This window comes from Stegodyphus dumicola, chromosome 3 (assembly GCF_044657685.1).
Source record: "Stegodyphus dumicola isolate Sdum_Otavi_A_Nest chromosome 3, ASM4465768v1".
NCBI classification, from domain to species: Eukaryota; Metazoa; Arthropoda; class Arachnida; order Araneae; family Eresidae; genus Stegodyphus; species Stegodyphus dumicola.
The window spans coordinates 131,086,169-131,103,331 of record NC_140770.1 but is presented as its reverse complement, the minus strand read 5'-3'; the positions used below and the strand labels follow the sequence as shown (position 1 = coordinate 131,103,331).

General features: G+C 31.2%; 1 protein-coding gene across 1 annotated transcript in view; it reads right to left on the bottom strand.

Moving 5' to 3' along the window:
• Positions 1-15,029, bottom strand: part of LOC118186632 (uncharacterized) — a 435,694-nt gene extending 420,665 nt beyond the window's left edge. The window contains exon 1 of the mRNA XM_085813324.1: positions 14,238-15,029. Within this exon, the coding sequence (XP_085669450.1) occupies positions 14,238-14,572 (335 nt within the window). The 5' untranslated portion in view covers positions 14,573-15,029. The remainder of the gene's footprint in view (positions 1-14,237) is intronic.
• Between the last annotated feature and the right edge of the window lie 2,134 nt (positions 15,030-17,163).

Below are 17,163 nucleotides of genomic sequence, written 5' to 3'. Positions count from 1 at the left end.
TAAAGACATCTTAATAAGAAAACTGAGCATTGGTATAATGAAGCGAGAAAAGACTTAAAAAAAATGTATGCCAACACTTAATGCTGCATCCAGAATTCTAAACGTATACTACTATACTGCTTTTAATATTTTTGTAATTTCGCTGTTGAATTGTATAAAAAAAAACATTTTTTATCTCCAGCGGGCGAAACTCTGTATCGGAAATTCTAAAGATATGCTCATTTTAAAATTACTTTTGCGATATTGCTATTGAACTGAATTTTATGGTTTAAGTACGTAGAACATGATATTTAATAAATAAAGGTACCACGAAAAACGTTAAAAAATCGCCCCTTTGGACGTAATTTAAAATCTTAAACCTTTCAGATTTTTTTACATTAATTTCAATATAAAAGTCGCTTTATTCACCTCAAGAAATTACAAAAATTATTTTATTGCAAGATCTGAAATCTTCTGCGTACGCTAAATGAACGTAGTACTGTAAAACTTCAAAACGAATACTTAGCGCTGTCTTTTGTAAGAAAACATCAGATAAGGTGTACATGAAGAGTGATTAACAAAATCTATATTCTAAAACATGTAACAAAATAAATAATATAGAATGTTTCAGGGGTAGGTAAAACTGATATTGACAAGGCTAGAATTACATACGTTTTCAATGCATAAATTTCACCTTTATTCTTCGTATTATTTCCCGATTTTTATCTCGTGATACAGTGTATCTGTGGATGCAAGTAATGTTTTTCTAGGCTAGTTTTTTCTTCAACTCTTTTCTCATTTTCTAACTAAGTTTTCCACTTTCTTGCCGCAATTTTACTCTTTCGGAGCTAATTCTCATGGAAGGCCTGTATTGCGTAAAATGTCAATGCCGTTCTAATGGCGGCGCTGCGGTTGGTGAAAGACCTTTCCCCCTCTCTTCCTCGCAACCCCTCAGCCTTGGCATCCTGCCAAGAAATAAGGCACCGCCTCCCCTTCTTCGCTCTCTGAATCGGCTGGAGAAACTCATCGATCTAACTTCTCTCACGTAGCATTTCAAAACAATTCCTGTCACAATAAATATTCAACCACATAAAACAAAGAAATGATTGTGCAAAAATGTTTGTCTTCACTGTAATTTCGGAGCAGGAATTCCACTCAAATCACGCTCCCGTATGAAGTCATTAACCTCGGGAAACAGGCTAGTATGCAAATGCAATAAAACTGCACTCGCGTACATTTGTTTCAATCGTATTCGTAAATCGGACAAGCATTAAGCACGGTGCAATTAGCCGCTTTAAGCCTTTAAGGGGGACTTTCTCAATTCTGATATAAGTGCATAAGACAAAAGAAACGAATAGATGAGAGGAATAGGAAAAGAAAGGAACACGAATAGATGATAGTTCCTAAGTTTCTAATGTGATACATATATCAAAACAGGCATATAAGATACCAGCTATGTAAGATAAATAAATAATCAGATATGCAACACATAATAGTACCTGATAAAGCTATATTAGATATATAAGATATATTAGATAATATATCAGCTACTGAAGATTAAGATGAGGAATGTTTTTACCAAATATATACATATATAAGACAAAGAATATATTTGTAGCATCTCATATGAAATGCTGTTAATATATAAGACAAATGTATCAACTACTCAAGGAAACCCGATACAGATATATGAAGTGCCAGATATGTAATATATATCAACCTCTAATAAAGATACATCAGATATATAAGGAAGAGATAAGTTTACATTGCATATATAAAATACATAAGATATAAAGAGAAATATAAAAATAGGCTAAAATTTATAATTAAAATATTTTTTAAAACCTGTCCTGCGGTATAGCTACAGGATTGAAGTAGAATAAACTTAAAGCGTTTAAATTAATTAGTAAATTGGAATAAAAGCAAGGCAAATTGCAACCGTGTATAAGAGTTTTAACACAATATCAAAACTAATCCAATTAAAGAGAGAATTCATACTAATACAATCTCGAAAAATAAACTTGCGAGAGGGAAAATATACAAAATTATGCAAATAAAAATTAATCTCCTTTTATTGAAACTTTAATTCAGAACTCACCAGGGAAAAATTAATTAAAGCTTCATAAAAGTCGATTATTATGTTTCGAAAATGTATTTCGTTCCTCTGGTCCATTTGAGATCAAAAAACCGTAAAAAGATTTCATCAAATTTTTATTAAAGATATATATATATAACTTATTTATTTTTATAAAAGACTTTAAGATATATATATAAAACTCGAGGTCCCCGATTATGCTAAACTTTTAATATCAAGAAAACGAAATACTGTATTTAGAGATTTCTATAAATAAAAGGTTAAATCTGAGCTTCAAACAGCTAAAAACTGAAAAACCTATTCGAAACATTTTAAGGTCTTTAATAAAAATTTGATGAAATCTTTTTACGGTTTTTGATCTCAAATGGACCAGAAGAACGAAACATATTTTCGAAGCATATTTATCGACTTTTATGACGCTTTAATTCATATTTCCCCTGATTAGTTCTGAATTGGTGTTTCAATAAAAGGAGATTAATTTTTATTTGTATAATTTTGTATATTTTTCCTTTCGCGTTTTTTTTTTTTTTTTTTTTTTTTTTTTTTTTCGAGATTGTACTACTATGAATTCTTTCTTTAATTGGATTCGTTTTGATATTGTGTTCAACCTCTTATACACGGTTGCAATTATTATATTATAGAGGAATTGGAATTGCCTTTCTTTTATTCCAATTTACTAATTAATTTAGATGCTTTAAGTTTAATATGTAAGACAGATATATCAGAAAATATATGTGTCTGTATGTAATAAATTAGTAATTTTAAAATGCGAGAGAAAAGACACAAATAATTTAATCATGGTCTTTGGTTTTAGATGATGCTGGTATGTAGAATGTATAATTTCGTAATAGAAGGATGAAACTTGCAGGGAGATGTAGCCGTAGATACAACATAATTTATTTCTGGATAAAATAATCCTTGAGACACATATTCTGATTCACATATCGTCATGAGCACAATTTGCACCACCTTTTTTTTACATCTTAAGACAACGTAATCTTAACGTAACTTTATTCTTAACGTAGGATACAGAGAAGTGAGCCGATACTTGTTAGTTGGAAGCAAGCAAGTGGGAAAGTGCGATGCATTCAGAAGAAAACTCGGGAGAGTGCCAAAAGATTTTTGATTCTCAAAAAGTTTTGATTTCAATTCAAATCTTATTTGCTGATTTGCTAAAATGTACCTCATTGCAGGCTTTATGTAAGATATATGATACGGATTAATTTGAAATGACGCAGTTTAAATCGATATAGTAATATAAACAGTTAATATTTTTAGAACAGAAAGGTTTGATTTTGGTTTATTTGATTATGTCAAAGCACTCGAGGGCTATCTGCTTAAAGAGAGGGATGCCTTCGTGGAAGGCTTTCTAAGCTTTCTAGCTCGTATACACGTTACACATAGGGAAAACCACGAAAACGCCTGTTCGCGGGACTCGTACCTCGGACCGTACTACCGGTGTTCAGCGACTTTACCGCTCGGCCGCTGGTGAGCAGGACAGAAAGGGAAAATACCCAAATTAAAATGAAGAATAGTAAGATCTATAGTTAATTAAAATCAAAGTTTGCTTTTTTTAGGGGCGCCGAAGAATTATCGCGTTGTACAGTTGCAGATTCCGGACGATACCCGAATAGTCCTAGTAAGCCGCCCGGGTGTCCGGGTCTGCTCTCACTTGTCACCTGTAAATAATTTTTTTTTATCTTTTTATGTATAGAGAGAGTTTCCTTATAGGATAGATAATTTATCAGATGTACCAGATTTTAGTGAAGAATTAATTTTACATTTTCATGAATGAATAGTTAAAAGCTAGTTATAATTTAGGAGAATTATAAGCTTAAATTTTAATTTGATCTGCAAAATACAAAACCTTACATTCAGTAAAAAAACCGCACAGTCAAAGAAATTGGTTTTGTAATAATTACTAGAGAAACCTTCAAACTATCAGCTTATCATTCTAGCTTAAATAAGAAAAGTGCATTTAAAAATGTACGCTTAAAATCCTAATTTAAACAGATGTATGTACATGTATAAATTAAGTACTAAAACAATGCAAAAAATTGCTTTATTCAGAGAAAGTAAATAGTTCCCCTTCTAGTATATACTAGAAAGATATTTTAATACTTTAATGAACAATTTTTAATTCTCAGATATAATATTAATTAACCTGATTCTCATATATCAACAGGTGCTCATCATAAAGGCAGTGAAACTTCTTTGAAACCACTCACAGCTCCAGATAATTTCGGTCGTATACTAATGACCAAAATATTAACTTATTTCAGCTAAGTACTCTCAAATCTTATCTCAACTTCTAGAGACATTAGGTATTTTGGAATCAGAAGAGATGTAAAATGAGAACACTCTCGCCGGGAATCGAATCACGGATCTCTCGAATACGCGCCGATTGTGCTGACCACTAAACTACGAAGGCATGCTAAGAAGGCGGGAGAAATACCTTATAAACTGACTAATTTCAGAAATTAACTTCAAAACTTATCTCAGAAGAAGGCACATCCGTGTGTGATCGACTTAGAAACATGATAACCATTCATATTCTCAGAAGGTTGATCTTTTTCAGAGTGATATTTACAAGAAAATTTTCAACTCTATATGTTTTATTTTCATATAACAGCACACATTAAAACTTTCATATTTTCACTGATCCCCTAAATTTAATTATTTATTCAAATATCTTCACTTTTTTACTCATATGAATATTTGTATCGATTCTCTTGTTTATCCTCAAGTTATATTTCGACCGAGCCAAACGCAACCTTTGCTGGCACTCTGCCAAAACATTTAAAATCTTCCAAAAGAGCTGTTAATTATATGCGCAGGTTGTGGAGGTAATATAAGAGTTCGTTCTTCTCTAGAATGAAATAATTTATTACCAAAGAAGGAGGAAACGTCCCCGTGTCATTGGATGACTCTATTTCAGTTTTCTTTCGCACATTTATTTCATACTCGCAGAAATAAACGCGGCCAAAAATGTAGAAAATTTTTTTATGCCAAATGAATTTTACATGAACAGGGCACATTTTATTGCTTACTCGTTTAAAAATAAGATCTCTAAAAATAATGGAATTATATTTTTAGCAGAAATAATCTTTCTTTATTTTGAACAAAAACAAAAAGTCAACTGGTATCTATCCCATTTGAACAGGCTCTAATCTGATCGTAGTTGATTTAACGTGACATTGGCCAGTATTGCGATCTTTTATGTAAGAATTGTTTTCGTTCTTTTTCTTTTCCTAAAATAAATTTGGTTTTTCTCACCACTTCAACTATGTAAAATAATGCATATAGATTTTAGCCCAAAAAATCAAAAAGAAATGTAATAATTATTTACTACAATATAATTATTATAATCAATTAAATAACTATAATAATCATTGATTATCGTATAATTATTATAACTAATTATTGACAGATTTCTTTTTTCTCACGGTATATTAATGAACATATAAATTAGTTCAAAAATAAAAAAGATATTTAATAATTATCAATTATAGTATTATGGTAAAATTATTAGGATCAGTTATAATAATTATGATATCAGAACTTATCGCAATAAAATAAATAACGAAATAATTATTATAAAATAATAAGTATTTATTACATTTTTTCATAAAATTATGCTTTGAAAATGCTCATATTTTAACAATACAAAAATAAATATACAAAAACATAAAATTGAGCTCTATGTAGCCAAACAAATGATGATCATATTAACTTGGATGACTTAAAAGTAATTTTCTAGCTCCTTAAATCTGTGCTCTTTGAACGCAGTGAAAATTAAGCAGGAAAAAGATAAGGATAAAAAGAATACCTACTACATGATATATTCATGTTCCATCCACTCGATTTCGTTAAGTAATCGGTCCGAATGGCGCATGCGTGTTTTTGCTCACGGTCGCGGCCAGCGCGGTTAAACTTCAATTTAGTGAAACCTTTTAACTAAAGGATAGGAAAATAAAATGTTTAAATCACAATATTTTTGTCTGCTGGTCTTTCCCTTTTCTTAATACTATATTCATGCCGTGTTATATGTTACGTTTCCCGAGAGTCGTGCGAAAGTTACTTATGATGTTAATTATATTATGGGAAGTCGAATAAGATGCGATATAAACTTTCATAATATTTACATAATAACAAAAGAACTCATTAACCAGACTCCACATACCCAGAAATTCATTTATCCTAATTGCTTGTTCGTCTGTGTAGCCAAATAAAATTAAGCTCTTTGCTAATTTATTTATGTGTCCTTAATTGGTGTAGAAAACATGAATAGATAAATTTATTACTTATGTTTCTAAGCAGCTGTGTACAATATAGTTAAAATCATTACTTTATGCTAATGAATATTTTTTATTTTCTTTTGAATTGAAGAAAAACAGTTCTTTCACATTGTCTTAGCAAATGAAAAAAAAGTTCTTTGCTTAGCTATAGAACGGAAAAAATATAATATTATATATATATATATATATATATATATATATATGTTAATATTATTATTTTATTTTTAAATAAATTTTAATTAGTTTTAATTGACTAGAAATAAGTTATGTGTTTTGTCATTGTAAATAAAAATATTAAATTCTTTTTTTTTTATTTTAGCCCAGGTAAAATAAAAAAACTCACTCATTTGCAATTAGAGAACTTTAATAAAAAATCAATTTAATTTTTATACCTTAGTTTAAACAAAAATGCTTTAAGCTTTAAAAAAAATTAAAAATCTGATGTGGACATCACATGACTTCCTTGTACGGCCTTGTTTGTACCTTATATTATATATATGGCCTTGTACCTCATGACTTCCTTATAAATTATACACGTTTTTTACTGAGCTTCATTTAAACTTATTTCCTCGAATTATTGTAACTTAACTAACCGATCTGTCAAGGAAAGTTGAAAATGACATTAAAAATTACAAATTTTAAAATTAAATATCCCGGTCAATTTTTGTCAATTTTTTGTAATTTTATTTTTTCATAACAAGTATAAATTTTTTCCAAATATAAGAGCAGAAACACGGGATCGCATTAAAATTCCTTTTTTGCTATTTGCCGAAAATATTTTTTTTAAATCTTGACATCCCCAAAACAAGAATATTTTTGTCATTTAAAACATTTCTATAATTGGAAGTTCTATAATTCTATAATTGGAATCGTTGACCACGACCAACGATTGCGAAAATGAAGGGCTAGTGGGGGAATGGGTACATATATATATATATATATATATTGCTAATAGTAATATAAAAGGGAGATGCACAACAAGATGTTATAGCAGTCCCATATAGCCAAGATGTTATAGCAGTAACAACGTTCTCCGGCTAATCTAATCATTTTTGAGTTATGCGAGATGCATACATACATACGTGCGTATAGACATCACGAAAAGAAAAATTTCTTTTAAATCCATTTTAAAATCTTTTTACAGACAGTTTTGGTAAAACAAGTCCTTTATTCTATCTGTACAAATTCATTTGGACGATTTTGTTTTGCGGCATCACGCAAAACAAAATCGTCCAAATGAATTTGGAGAACAGTCAAAATGGATATTTCCGTTAAAATATGATGCACGAAATTTTTCACGATTACAATTCTTCCTTTACTTCGTATAAAGAAATGAATAAATTTTTGTTTTCTATTTTTGTGGAAAAAGTGCGTTTTTTACTTTATTTCAATAGGAACAGAAATACTTTTTCTTAGCTGTATAATCTTTCTTAAAAATAAAATACTTTATCCTCGTGAAAATATCCTCATCTGCATAGAGCCACTGAAAACAAAAAAACACAATTATTTCGGCATTTAGGATATCTAATTTTTAATTTTTCTGGGTCTTAGTTACTGCGGATATTTAGAAATCTACTGGTATTTTATTTATTTCAAATAATCAAAAGAATGTAATAAGAATGATAAATGATAATAAAAAAATACATTTCACCAGCATTGTTGATATTTATTTAACTGCCTTAATCAAAAAAATTCATGATAATTTACTAATTAATCAGTAATTAGTTAATTTATCCAGGAACTTATGATTTAGGCCTAAGAAGAAAAATAATGGAATCACAAAAATTCAAAAAGTAATAATTTAGGGAGTACTCTTTTATAATAAAAGCACTGAAAAACAAAGAACTCAATAAAGCAAGAGCTTTTGTATTATTCGCCTGTTCTAAAAACCATTAAAGAACTTCTACCATGGTCAAATAATATGTCTGTATTAGGAGCTATGAAAAAAGAAACATAAAAATGATATATTCAAGGATCATCCAAATTTGGTATTTTAAGAAATGACTGTTTGTAACAAAAAGCACCCGAAAATCATTATTGATGCAATACTGAATTATTTGACTAATTTAGAATCTAGAAACTGTTTTCCGTTCTTATTTGGTGATTTACATTGTAGAGATATTAGGTTAGTTCGAAGCAGGAATAATGAAAAATTAGCAACGCCTTCTCCAGGAATCGAACCGCGAATTTTTGGAATACCGGCCCAGCGTGCAGACCACTACACTGCGAAGGCACGCTAGGAAAGCGGGAGAAATACCTTATAACATTATTAAATACATGCGAAATTACTTCCATAATGCATGGCATGCCAGTTTTCTGGCTGTATTACCCTCTGAAAAACAATAACAGACAGAAGAGAAACACAGAAAAGAAGACACGCCTCAAAGACAAAAGACTAAGACAGAAGAATAGAAGAGAAACACACTTCAATTAACTCATAAAAGTGGAACAACATCCTGTGTTAGACGTAGAATTTAGCATAGAAACTCTATTGATTTCGAAGGCGAACAAACTCCCTCTTCAGCAGCCAGATTTCTTTGCTCCTGATGAAGAGGGATTTTCTTCGCCCTCGAAATTGATAGAGTTTCTATGCTAAAATTCTACGCCTAACACAGGTTTTTGCTTCATTTTTATGAATAATTATAAATCAAAAAATTTTATAATTATCTGAGGGATGATAACTGCAGTTAAAACCATATTATTCGGTTAAAAATTAGGCAAAATCTGGCGTAGATAGACGCGGGTTGAGGGGCACTTCTTGTATATTTCAAATGTTCTTCAACGTACATGGAAGGCTTCCGTAAAATCGATTTTAATCCAAGACTGAATTTTATTTAGTTGTGGTGTTAGACTGGTGAACATCTCTTTACGTATATTATACTTTTGCTCAGTTTTGATTTCAGCTCCGTGTCCATTTCTCCCATTTATTATACAGGGTGTTTATAAAGTCCCGGACCCATTTTCATGTTTAACAACTCACAAAATAATGAAGATATAAACTTATGGCATTTATTGATGGAATAACTTATATATTTTCCTTTTCAGGTTTGAATATCTTTACTTTTGTAAATATCGTCTGCGTGTGGGGTTAATTTCAGATAATTTCATTTTCCAGTCATCTCTGTACTTTTCTAAATATCGTCTGCTTATTAACTGCATTTTTCTCTCTTTTGTTTTTGGCATCTTTCTGGCATTGTTAATCGCCATAATGTGCGCATATGGGGATCTGAAACCCCCATGAATACCGTGAGGCACAAAGGGATTCCCCAAAGGTTAATATGTGGTGTGGACTAATGCACGACCGACTCATTGGGCCTTTCTGTTTTACAGAAAAGACTATCTCATCAGTCTTATACTTAGACATGTTGGAAAACTTCGTATTTCCACAACTAGAAGAGCTTCAGCCACATGTCTTTTTGCAACAAGATGATGCACCATCTTCATTGGGGTACCATCGTTCGTAGTTCTTTGAATAACCAATGTCTTTTTGCAACAAGATGGTGCACCATCTTCATTGGGGTACCATCGTTCGTAGTTCTTTGAATGACCATTTTACAGGAAGATGGATTGGACGAGGTCCAATTCCTTGGCACCCAGATCACCTGATATAACGCCGCTGGACTTCTTCCTTTGGGGATTTGTAAAGGACAACGTTTACAGGAGAAGAGTGTCAAACATTGATGACCTAAAAGCCAGAATTATGACCGCAATAGCCTCTGTGGATGCCGACATGCTTGCCGGTACCTGGCGTGAAATTGAATATCGACTTGATATTCTCCGTACGACGAAGGGGGCACACGTGAAAGTTCATTGACAAGGGTCATGAAACTTTTTGAGTCTATCTAACCATTTATGTTATTAATTTTAATCTATCTTTATTATTTTATGAGTTATTAAACATCAAAATGGGTCCGGGACTTTATAAACACCCTGTACTTATCAAACACATAACATTTTGATTTCCGACTACTGTCAGCTCTTCTATATAATTTATTTATCAAAACTACAATCAGCGTCAATTTCAGATTGAAATTTCGCACAGTTTTGATTTCAGATTGGTGTGCAATAGTTTCATGTATTATATTTATGAAAGCCATAATTCATAAAAAAATTTAGTTATGATTTAAAATTGAAATTTCGCATAGTTTTGATTTCAGATTGGTGTGCGATAGTTTTATGTATTATATTTATCAAAGCCATAACCAAACATCAATCTAAGATTGAAGTTTTTTAGCTCTGATTATGCAATCTTCCATATATCTTCCATTTATCAAATCCATAGCTAAACAGTAATATTTTTCCCTTTATATTTTTTCTTTGTTCAAACTAATTGTATTTATAATAAACTCCACATCTAAGACTTTTTATTTTGCCCGTTGATAGATGTGTAAATGATTTAAGATTGAAATGTCGCATGTCTTTGATCTCAGATTGTTTTGCATCTCACCCATATATTATATTTATGAAATCCATAATCAGTATCAAACTAACATAAAATTTCACTTAGTTTTGATTTCGGATTGGCGTGCAATAATTTTATGTTATTATATTTATCAAAGCCATAATCAAACACCTATCTAAGATTGATTTTTTTTAGCTCTGACTGTGGAATCTTCCACATATCTTCCGTTTATCAAATCCATAACTAAACAGCTACATGTTTACATTTTATTTTACCAGAGTGCAAAATAATTAGATTCATAATAAACTCCACAGCTTAGAGTTGTTATACTGCCCGTTGATAGGTGTGTAAATAATTTAAGATTAAAATTTCGCATAGTTTTGATTTCAGATTCGTGTGCATCTCATCCATGAATCATATATATAAAATCCATAATTAGAGACAAACTAACATAAAATTTTACTTATTTTTGAATGTGGAGTGATGTGCATTTATCAAAGCAATAATATAAACTCCAATTTAAGATTGAATTTTTTTTAGTTCTGATTATGGATCTTCCATATATTACATTTATAATCCAGAATAAAATTTATTAAATCAATAATTTATAAAGCACAGATAAATATATAATTTATCAGATTCCATTGTGATAGATTTACGCAAAGCGAAGTTTTGAAAAGTTTATAAGAACCCACATTTCAAATTTAAAATTTCCTGAAAATATAAGCCCCTTTGTTTGTTATAATAGACGTTAACAGCTTCAGATATATAAGGTAACTCTCCTAATGTATGACCAAATTTCATAAACATTTCTCTATCCCAAAGGCGAGTAACTATTACAACGACACATTAGCTCATTAACAAATTACTATATCACAGTCTCCTTTCGCTCTGGTACCTGACACTATCCCCGGCAGACTGTAATTTCATTACACAGTCAAGTCTCTTAACCTTTCCAGCTCATAAATTTTCTGGGCGGTGCCGTTGTAATTCAACTAAATAGCGCCATCTAATTCGTATTTTCTAAAATTGGAGATGGATTATGATGCTTGAAATGAGTTACTTAAATTATGGCACAGCAAGCGAATATTGGCTGCTTTAGCTGGAAGACATTTACAGACAGCTCCGAAAGAGTTGGTTTATACCAATGCAAAGCGAATTTAATAGTATCTTAACGAAGTCATCGAAATATTCAAATGCATAACAGCTTCACATTACTGAATATTTTGGATATGTTTTTATCAAAGGCAGAAAAAAATTCAAATTTGTAAGTCTGAATTCATTTAAAAAGTTTGAAAACTGAATCATCTAAGTAACTAAAATTAATGCAACTGAATTCATCTAAATTAATACAGTAAATTAGAGTTGCATATTATTCTAATGCATTTCATGTTCATATTGCTTCTGTATTTCGTTTCACGCTTTTGGGAAATTAATTGCCTACATTGTAGAGTCATTAGGAGTTTTTAGAAGGAGGCAAGATGAAAAATTAGCAAACGCCTTCGGCGGGAATCGAACCACGGACCTCTGGAATACCGGCCCAGCGTGCAGAACCACTACACCACGAAGGACGCTAAGAAAATGGGAGAAATACCTTATAACATCACTCGTAATAATAATCCATCATATTAATTTCCTATTTGTCGTTGCAAATGTGCCTTTTATTCAGTCAAATGACGGTAACCGATCAAGATATAAAAATATCATAAAAATACATTGAATGTAAGACAAACTATTTTTAACAGCAAAAATACAATATTATATTAATGGAGCATTTTAATGCAGTATTCTCCCGCATATAAATAGACTTCACATTTCAGATGTCTAACATATTTTACATGAGAAACAAATGCCTTATATTTAATGCGCACGTTTCAAGAATTTTATATGGAAATACCTACAAGAAACATAACGAAATAATCTAAACATAAAACAGAGAAGTAAAATTGCATAAATACTCTTTCTTTTAATGCAAAAGTTAAAGGATAATGGTATACCTTGATATTATTTTAGGTATCCTAGTACATTTTAGATAATTTAATATTGCTTCTCAGGTACTAGCTGCACTTTTAAAACAGACATGTTTCAGAAGGACGCACTGGAAACGAAAACATCGTCTTATACACAAGCCAATACGGCATTACACTTATACATATATAGAGAGAGACATATATTTAGGTTTACTTATGTTAATATAAATATATGCATATGCTCGTCCCAATCTAATTTTTTTTTTTTTTTTTTTACCTTCCCAATTCAAATTAATTACTTACGGCCTTTCTTTATAATACTAAATTCACTACACTTCTTCTTTCCTTGTTATATACTATATTGAATTTAATAAGTGAATAATAGTGTTAGCTATAAGAAGAGGTATATAACCTTATTTATGAAATTTGAACAGCTTAAATCCTACTCCTATTTTATTACATTTCTTGGATACATCGCAATGTTTTCAGTAATTCATTCTTGCCGATTAAATGCAAGAAATTTTTCTGCAATTAAGAAACTCGCTCTGGCAACGAACTTTATCATCAAAAAGAAAATATCCATTGAAGAAAACCTACCAGCTGCCCATTTAGACATTATAAAATGTATAAAGAAAATCGAATTTAACCAATGTTTCAGTCAAAACGGGAAATAAAGTGTATGCCTAATTTTTCAAAAGTTTATATTATCTTGATGAATGAAAATATTTTGTCATGAAGAAATAGGTGATGAAAGACTAATTTTTATATGTATATCTATCATACTTTTAATAAATGTAATACTGTTTTGTGCAATGGAAGAATAAAACATTTTGCGAATTTATAACACGATTTTATATTTTAAAATTATTTAGGCAGCACTCCATAGTTGCAGTATTCAGCAACTATGGAAATAAAAGCATTAGCTTATCCTCAAATTGCCCTCCCAAGCAGTGTAGTTCCAAAAATATGAAGATATTCTTCGTTGGAAAGGTACAAAGATGAAAGAAAAACATAAAAGAAAAGGGAAATGTGAAGGATAATATAAAGATAACTGTAGGAAAATACGTATAATATGATTAGAAACCCAAAACTATACTCATATTTATAAAAAAAAAGTACGTATTTGTTTTTGGAAAGACAGCCTAGATTACATTTGGCTCATAATCTTATATTTTCCCCTGATTACAACAGACTAATATTACTAAATATATAGTTAAAATGGTAAACACATGTGTTTCACGTTTGTAACGAAATATATGGTTCAATAAATAAATAATCATAAGAATGAAGAGAATATATGTGAAGCTTTCTGGGGAAGCGGTAAGAATTTTTGCAAAACTTAACTGAATTCACTGTTTTGGCTACATATATTAATGCTTTTTACATGCATGTGTAAGCATGAGCGAGTTGATGTGTTATTTGCATTGTTAGACATACGTAACGACGTAAATCTAATGTATTTCTCACTACAATTGTTGGGGTGCATTCCTTACCTATCAGATACTGGTGGTAATTCTTCCTCAAGTGACTGTGCTCGGGCCATCACAGAGAGAATCTTCGCTTTCTCCTCCTCAGATAAGTTGCTCAAGTCCACTTCCTCGGGAAGTTCTACGACGGAACCCCTCTTCACCCCTGCACCGGCTGAGGATGATCTTCTGGTCATGAGTTGCGGTCCTGCGCTTCCCCGCCGACTCATAGAAGGGGTCGGAGATTCAGGGCCCGGCACAGGTAAAGGCATCGACTGCTGAGTGACCAGATGGGGCGTAGAACGCTGGGGTTGCTGTGAGACAGCCGTCTCCTCCCCTTCCTGGCTTGCCTCATTACCCATGGCTGGATTAAATTAAATTGGTGATACCTCGCGTTTACACCCCTTTATGCCTTGCAGGCTTTGCACGAGGAAACGTGAGCATGACGTTTGACGAACAGTTCAGCCTCGAGTCAGTCGTGGACGGTTCAATCCATCGATCGCAAAGAGAAACAAATTCTATGTTTTAACTTTTCTTCCTTACTATCACGAACCGACCGGAAGAGAAATTTGAACTGTTTCACGATCGGGTTGTATTCCACGATTTCTTTATTCCTGTAGGGACAGTCAGGGATTGAGCTCTCCAAGCTGTCACATTCCCTGCAGTCTGCACTTGCACAGACACCTCAGTGACGTTTTGTCAGCAGGGGATTGTTAAGGAGTCGACCGACCCTCAGGAGGAGAGCAATCGACGGCAGCTGCGATGATGGCCGGCGAAGCTATGACGTAGTGGCTTGGAGTGCGGTGCCGCTGCGATACATTATCGATGGGTGCCGCGGACCGGCTGACTCCGGAGCTTGGGGGGTTCGAAGGAGAGATGGGCTTTCTCTTTTCTCCCTCTTCTGTCTCTCACGCACAGCGAATATCACGCAAGTCATTTACCATTAGTCGCCTTTCTTTTACAACAACCATCATCGTTGATACACATGAGAATGTAAACAAAATTCCCAAGTTTCTGTCGCAGGTGTTGAAACCTTAGCTGAGGAGTAAAAATTATCTATGGCGTTGCACAATCTGAAACGTAATTCATTCAGAATATTTCAAGCACTTATTGTAATGAAATGCAAACGCTTTTGTTTCCTTATGAAGGACCTCAATTTACTACACCAACTTACTGACAGATGAACAGTGGCAGGAGAGAAAAATGACGCTTCATGCGTTACTTCGGTCGCTGTGCATAAACGCTGGGAGGAAAACTGGCATTTCAAGGTTGCGCCGATGGTAATAAATATCACCTTGGTTTTCTAGAATTACATGTCATCATATTTCTTTACATGACCCTTCAATGAGCAGAAGGATCAGTCCGTTTCTTTTCGTTTTGTACAACTTTTTTTTAACGCTTGGTAAAAATGACCAATGTTTTTCCTTTTTTTAACTCAAGATCTATATTACTATTAAATATTTTTGAATAGGTATAAATTCAATAAACAATATTAAAAATAAATCTTAAACCATAAGATTATTTTTGAACGCATATAAATTTAAAAAACAAAATTAAAAATAAATGTTAATCATAAGCTTTTTTCCCTTATCTGCTTTTAAGCTATATTTGTGCTTACAAAAAATACGCTACAGCAAACTTGCAAACAAAACATTTTGCAGCGTTAATAATACTTTTTGCACCACAATGCTATTAGTTGTTTCATTATGCAGAAGAATGTTCGAGAATACAATTAAATATTTTGGTTGAATATAATTGTATACAATGAATAACATTTTGGTCTTAATAAACATTTGGTTACATACAAGTATATGCAGTGAATAATATTCTCGTCTTAATAAATATTTGGTTGCATATAATTATATACAATTAATAAATATTTTGTTTTTTTCACAAAAACGTTTATTAAGTGTTTCATTATGCAGAAGAATATTTGGGAATAGAATTAAGCAGAAAATATTAGGTAATCAGGCATTTTTTGAAAAGTATATACTAAATCATAACTTTTTTCGATAGACATACGCCTCATAAAAATATGAAATATCAATAAAATGTCACAATTTTAGTTAAAATTATTTGGAGTAAGATGATGACACTATAATATAAATTTTATGAACGCAGAATATAAATAAAGACTTTTTGAGGTTTAACATTTTCGTTGCGTTTTTATGAAATTAACTCTGTTATTGTGCAGTTATCTAATGGTTCATTTTTTTTTTTTTTTTTTTTTTTTTTTTCTGTAAATTCTGAATGAAGCTGTTGAAACAAAATTCAACCTTCCTGCGGAATGAAATTTCATATTTTTTTTTAATTTAATCGAAACATATACTCTGAATCTTGGCATTAAATACTATATTATTAATGCGTCCGTAGTATACAGTTTAAACCTCTTGGGACTTTTATACTTTCAGTTATAACCTAACTATATGGAAGATATAGTTATATACCTAATATATACCTAAACTATATGGAATAAGTAGGTATACCTAATATATACCTAATATATAATATAATAGTTTAGGTATATAAGTAGGTATACCTAATATATACCTACTTATATACCTAAACTATATGGAATATTTTTACTGGAATTCTTTTAGAAAACGTATCAAGCAGTAGCATATTTTTTTTTTTTTTTTTTCAAAAAATTGATTTTACTCAAGTTACTCGCGAGACTAAACAACTTAAGAAATAAAATATAACAATAATAAAATGAATATTTAAGAACTATAAGAAATAAAATACATAAGCAATGTTATGAAATAAAATGCGAATAATAATAATAGTTATGAAATAAAATGCGAATAATAATAATAATAATAGGTTAAAAATATATAATATTTATAAGAATGCGTAAAAAAATAAATTGAAAATCAACTCAAAGAAAAGTTTATTTTTAAAAGAACATTCATAATAACAATTTATAAGCGTATTAAAATCCCTTCAGTATATT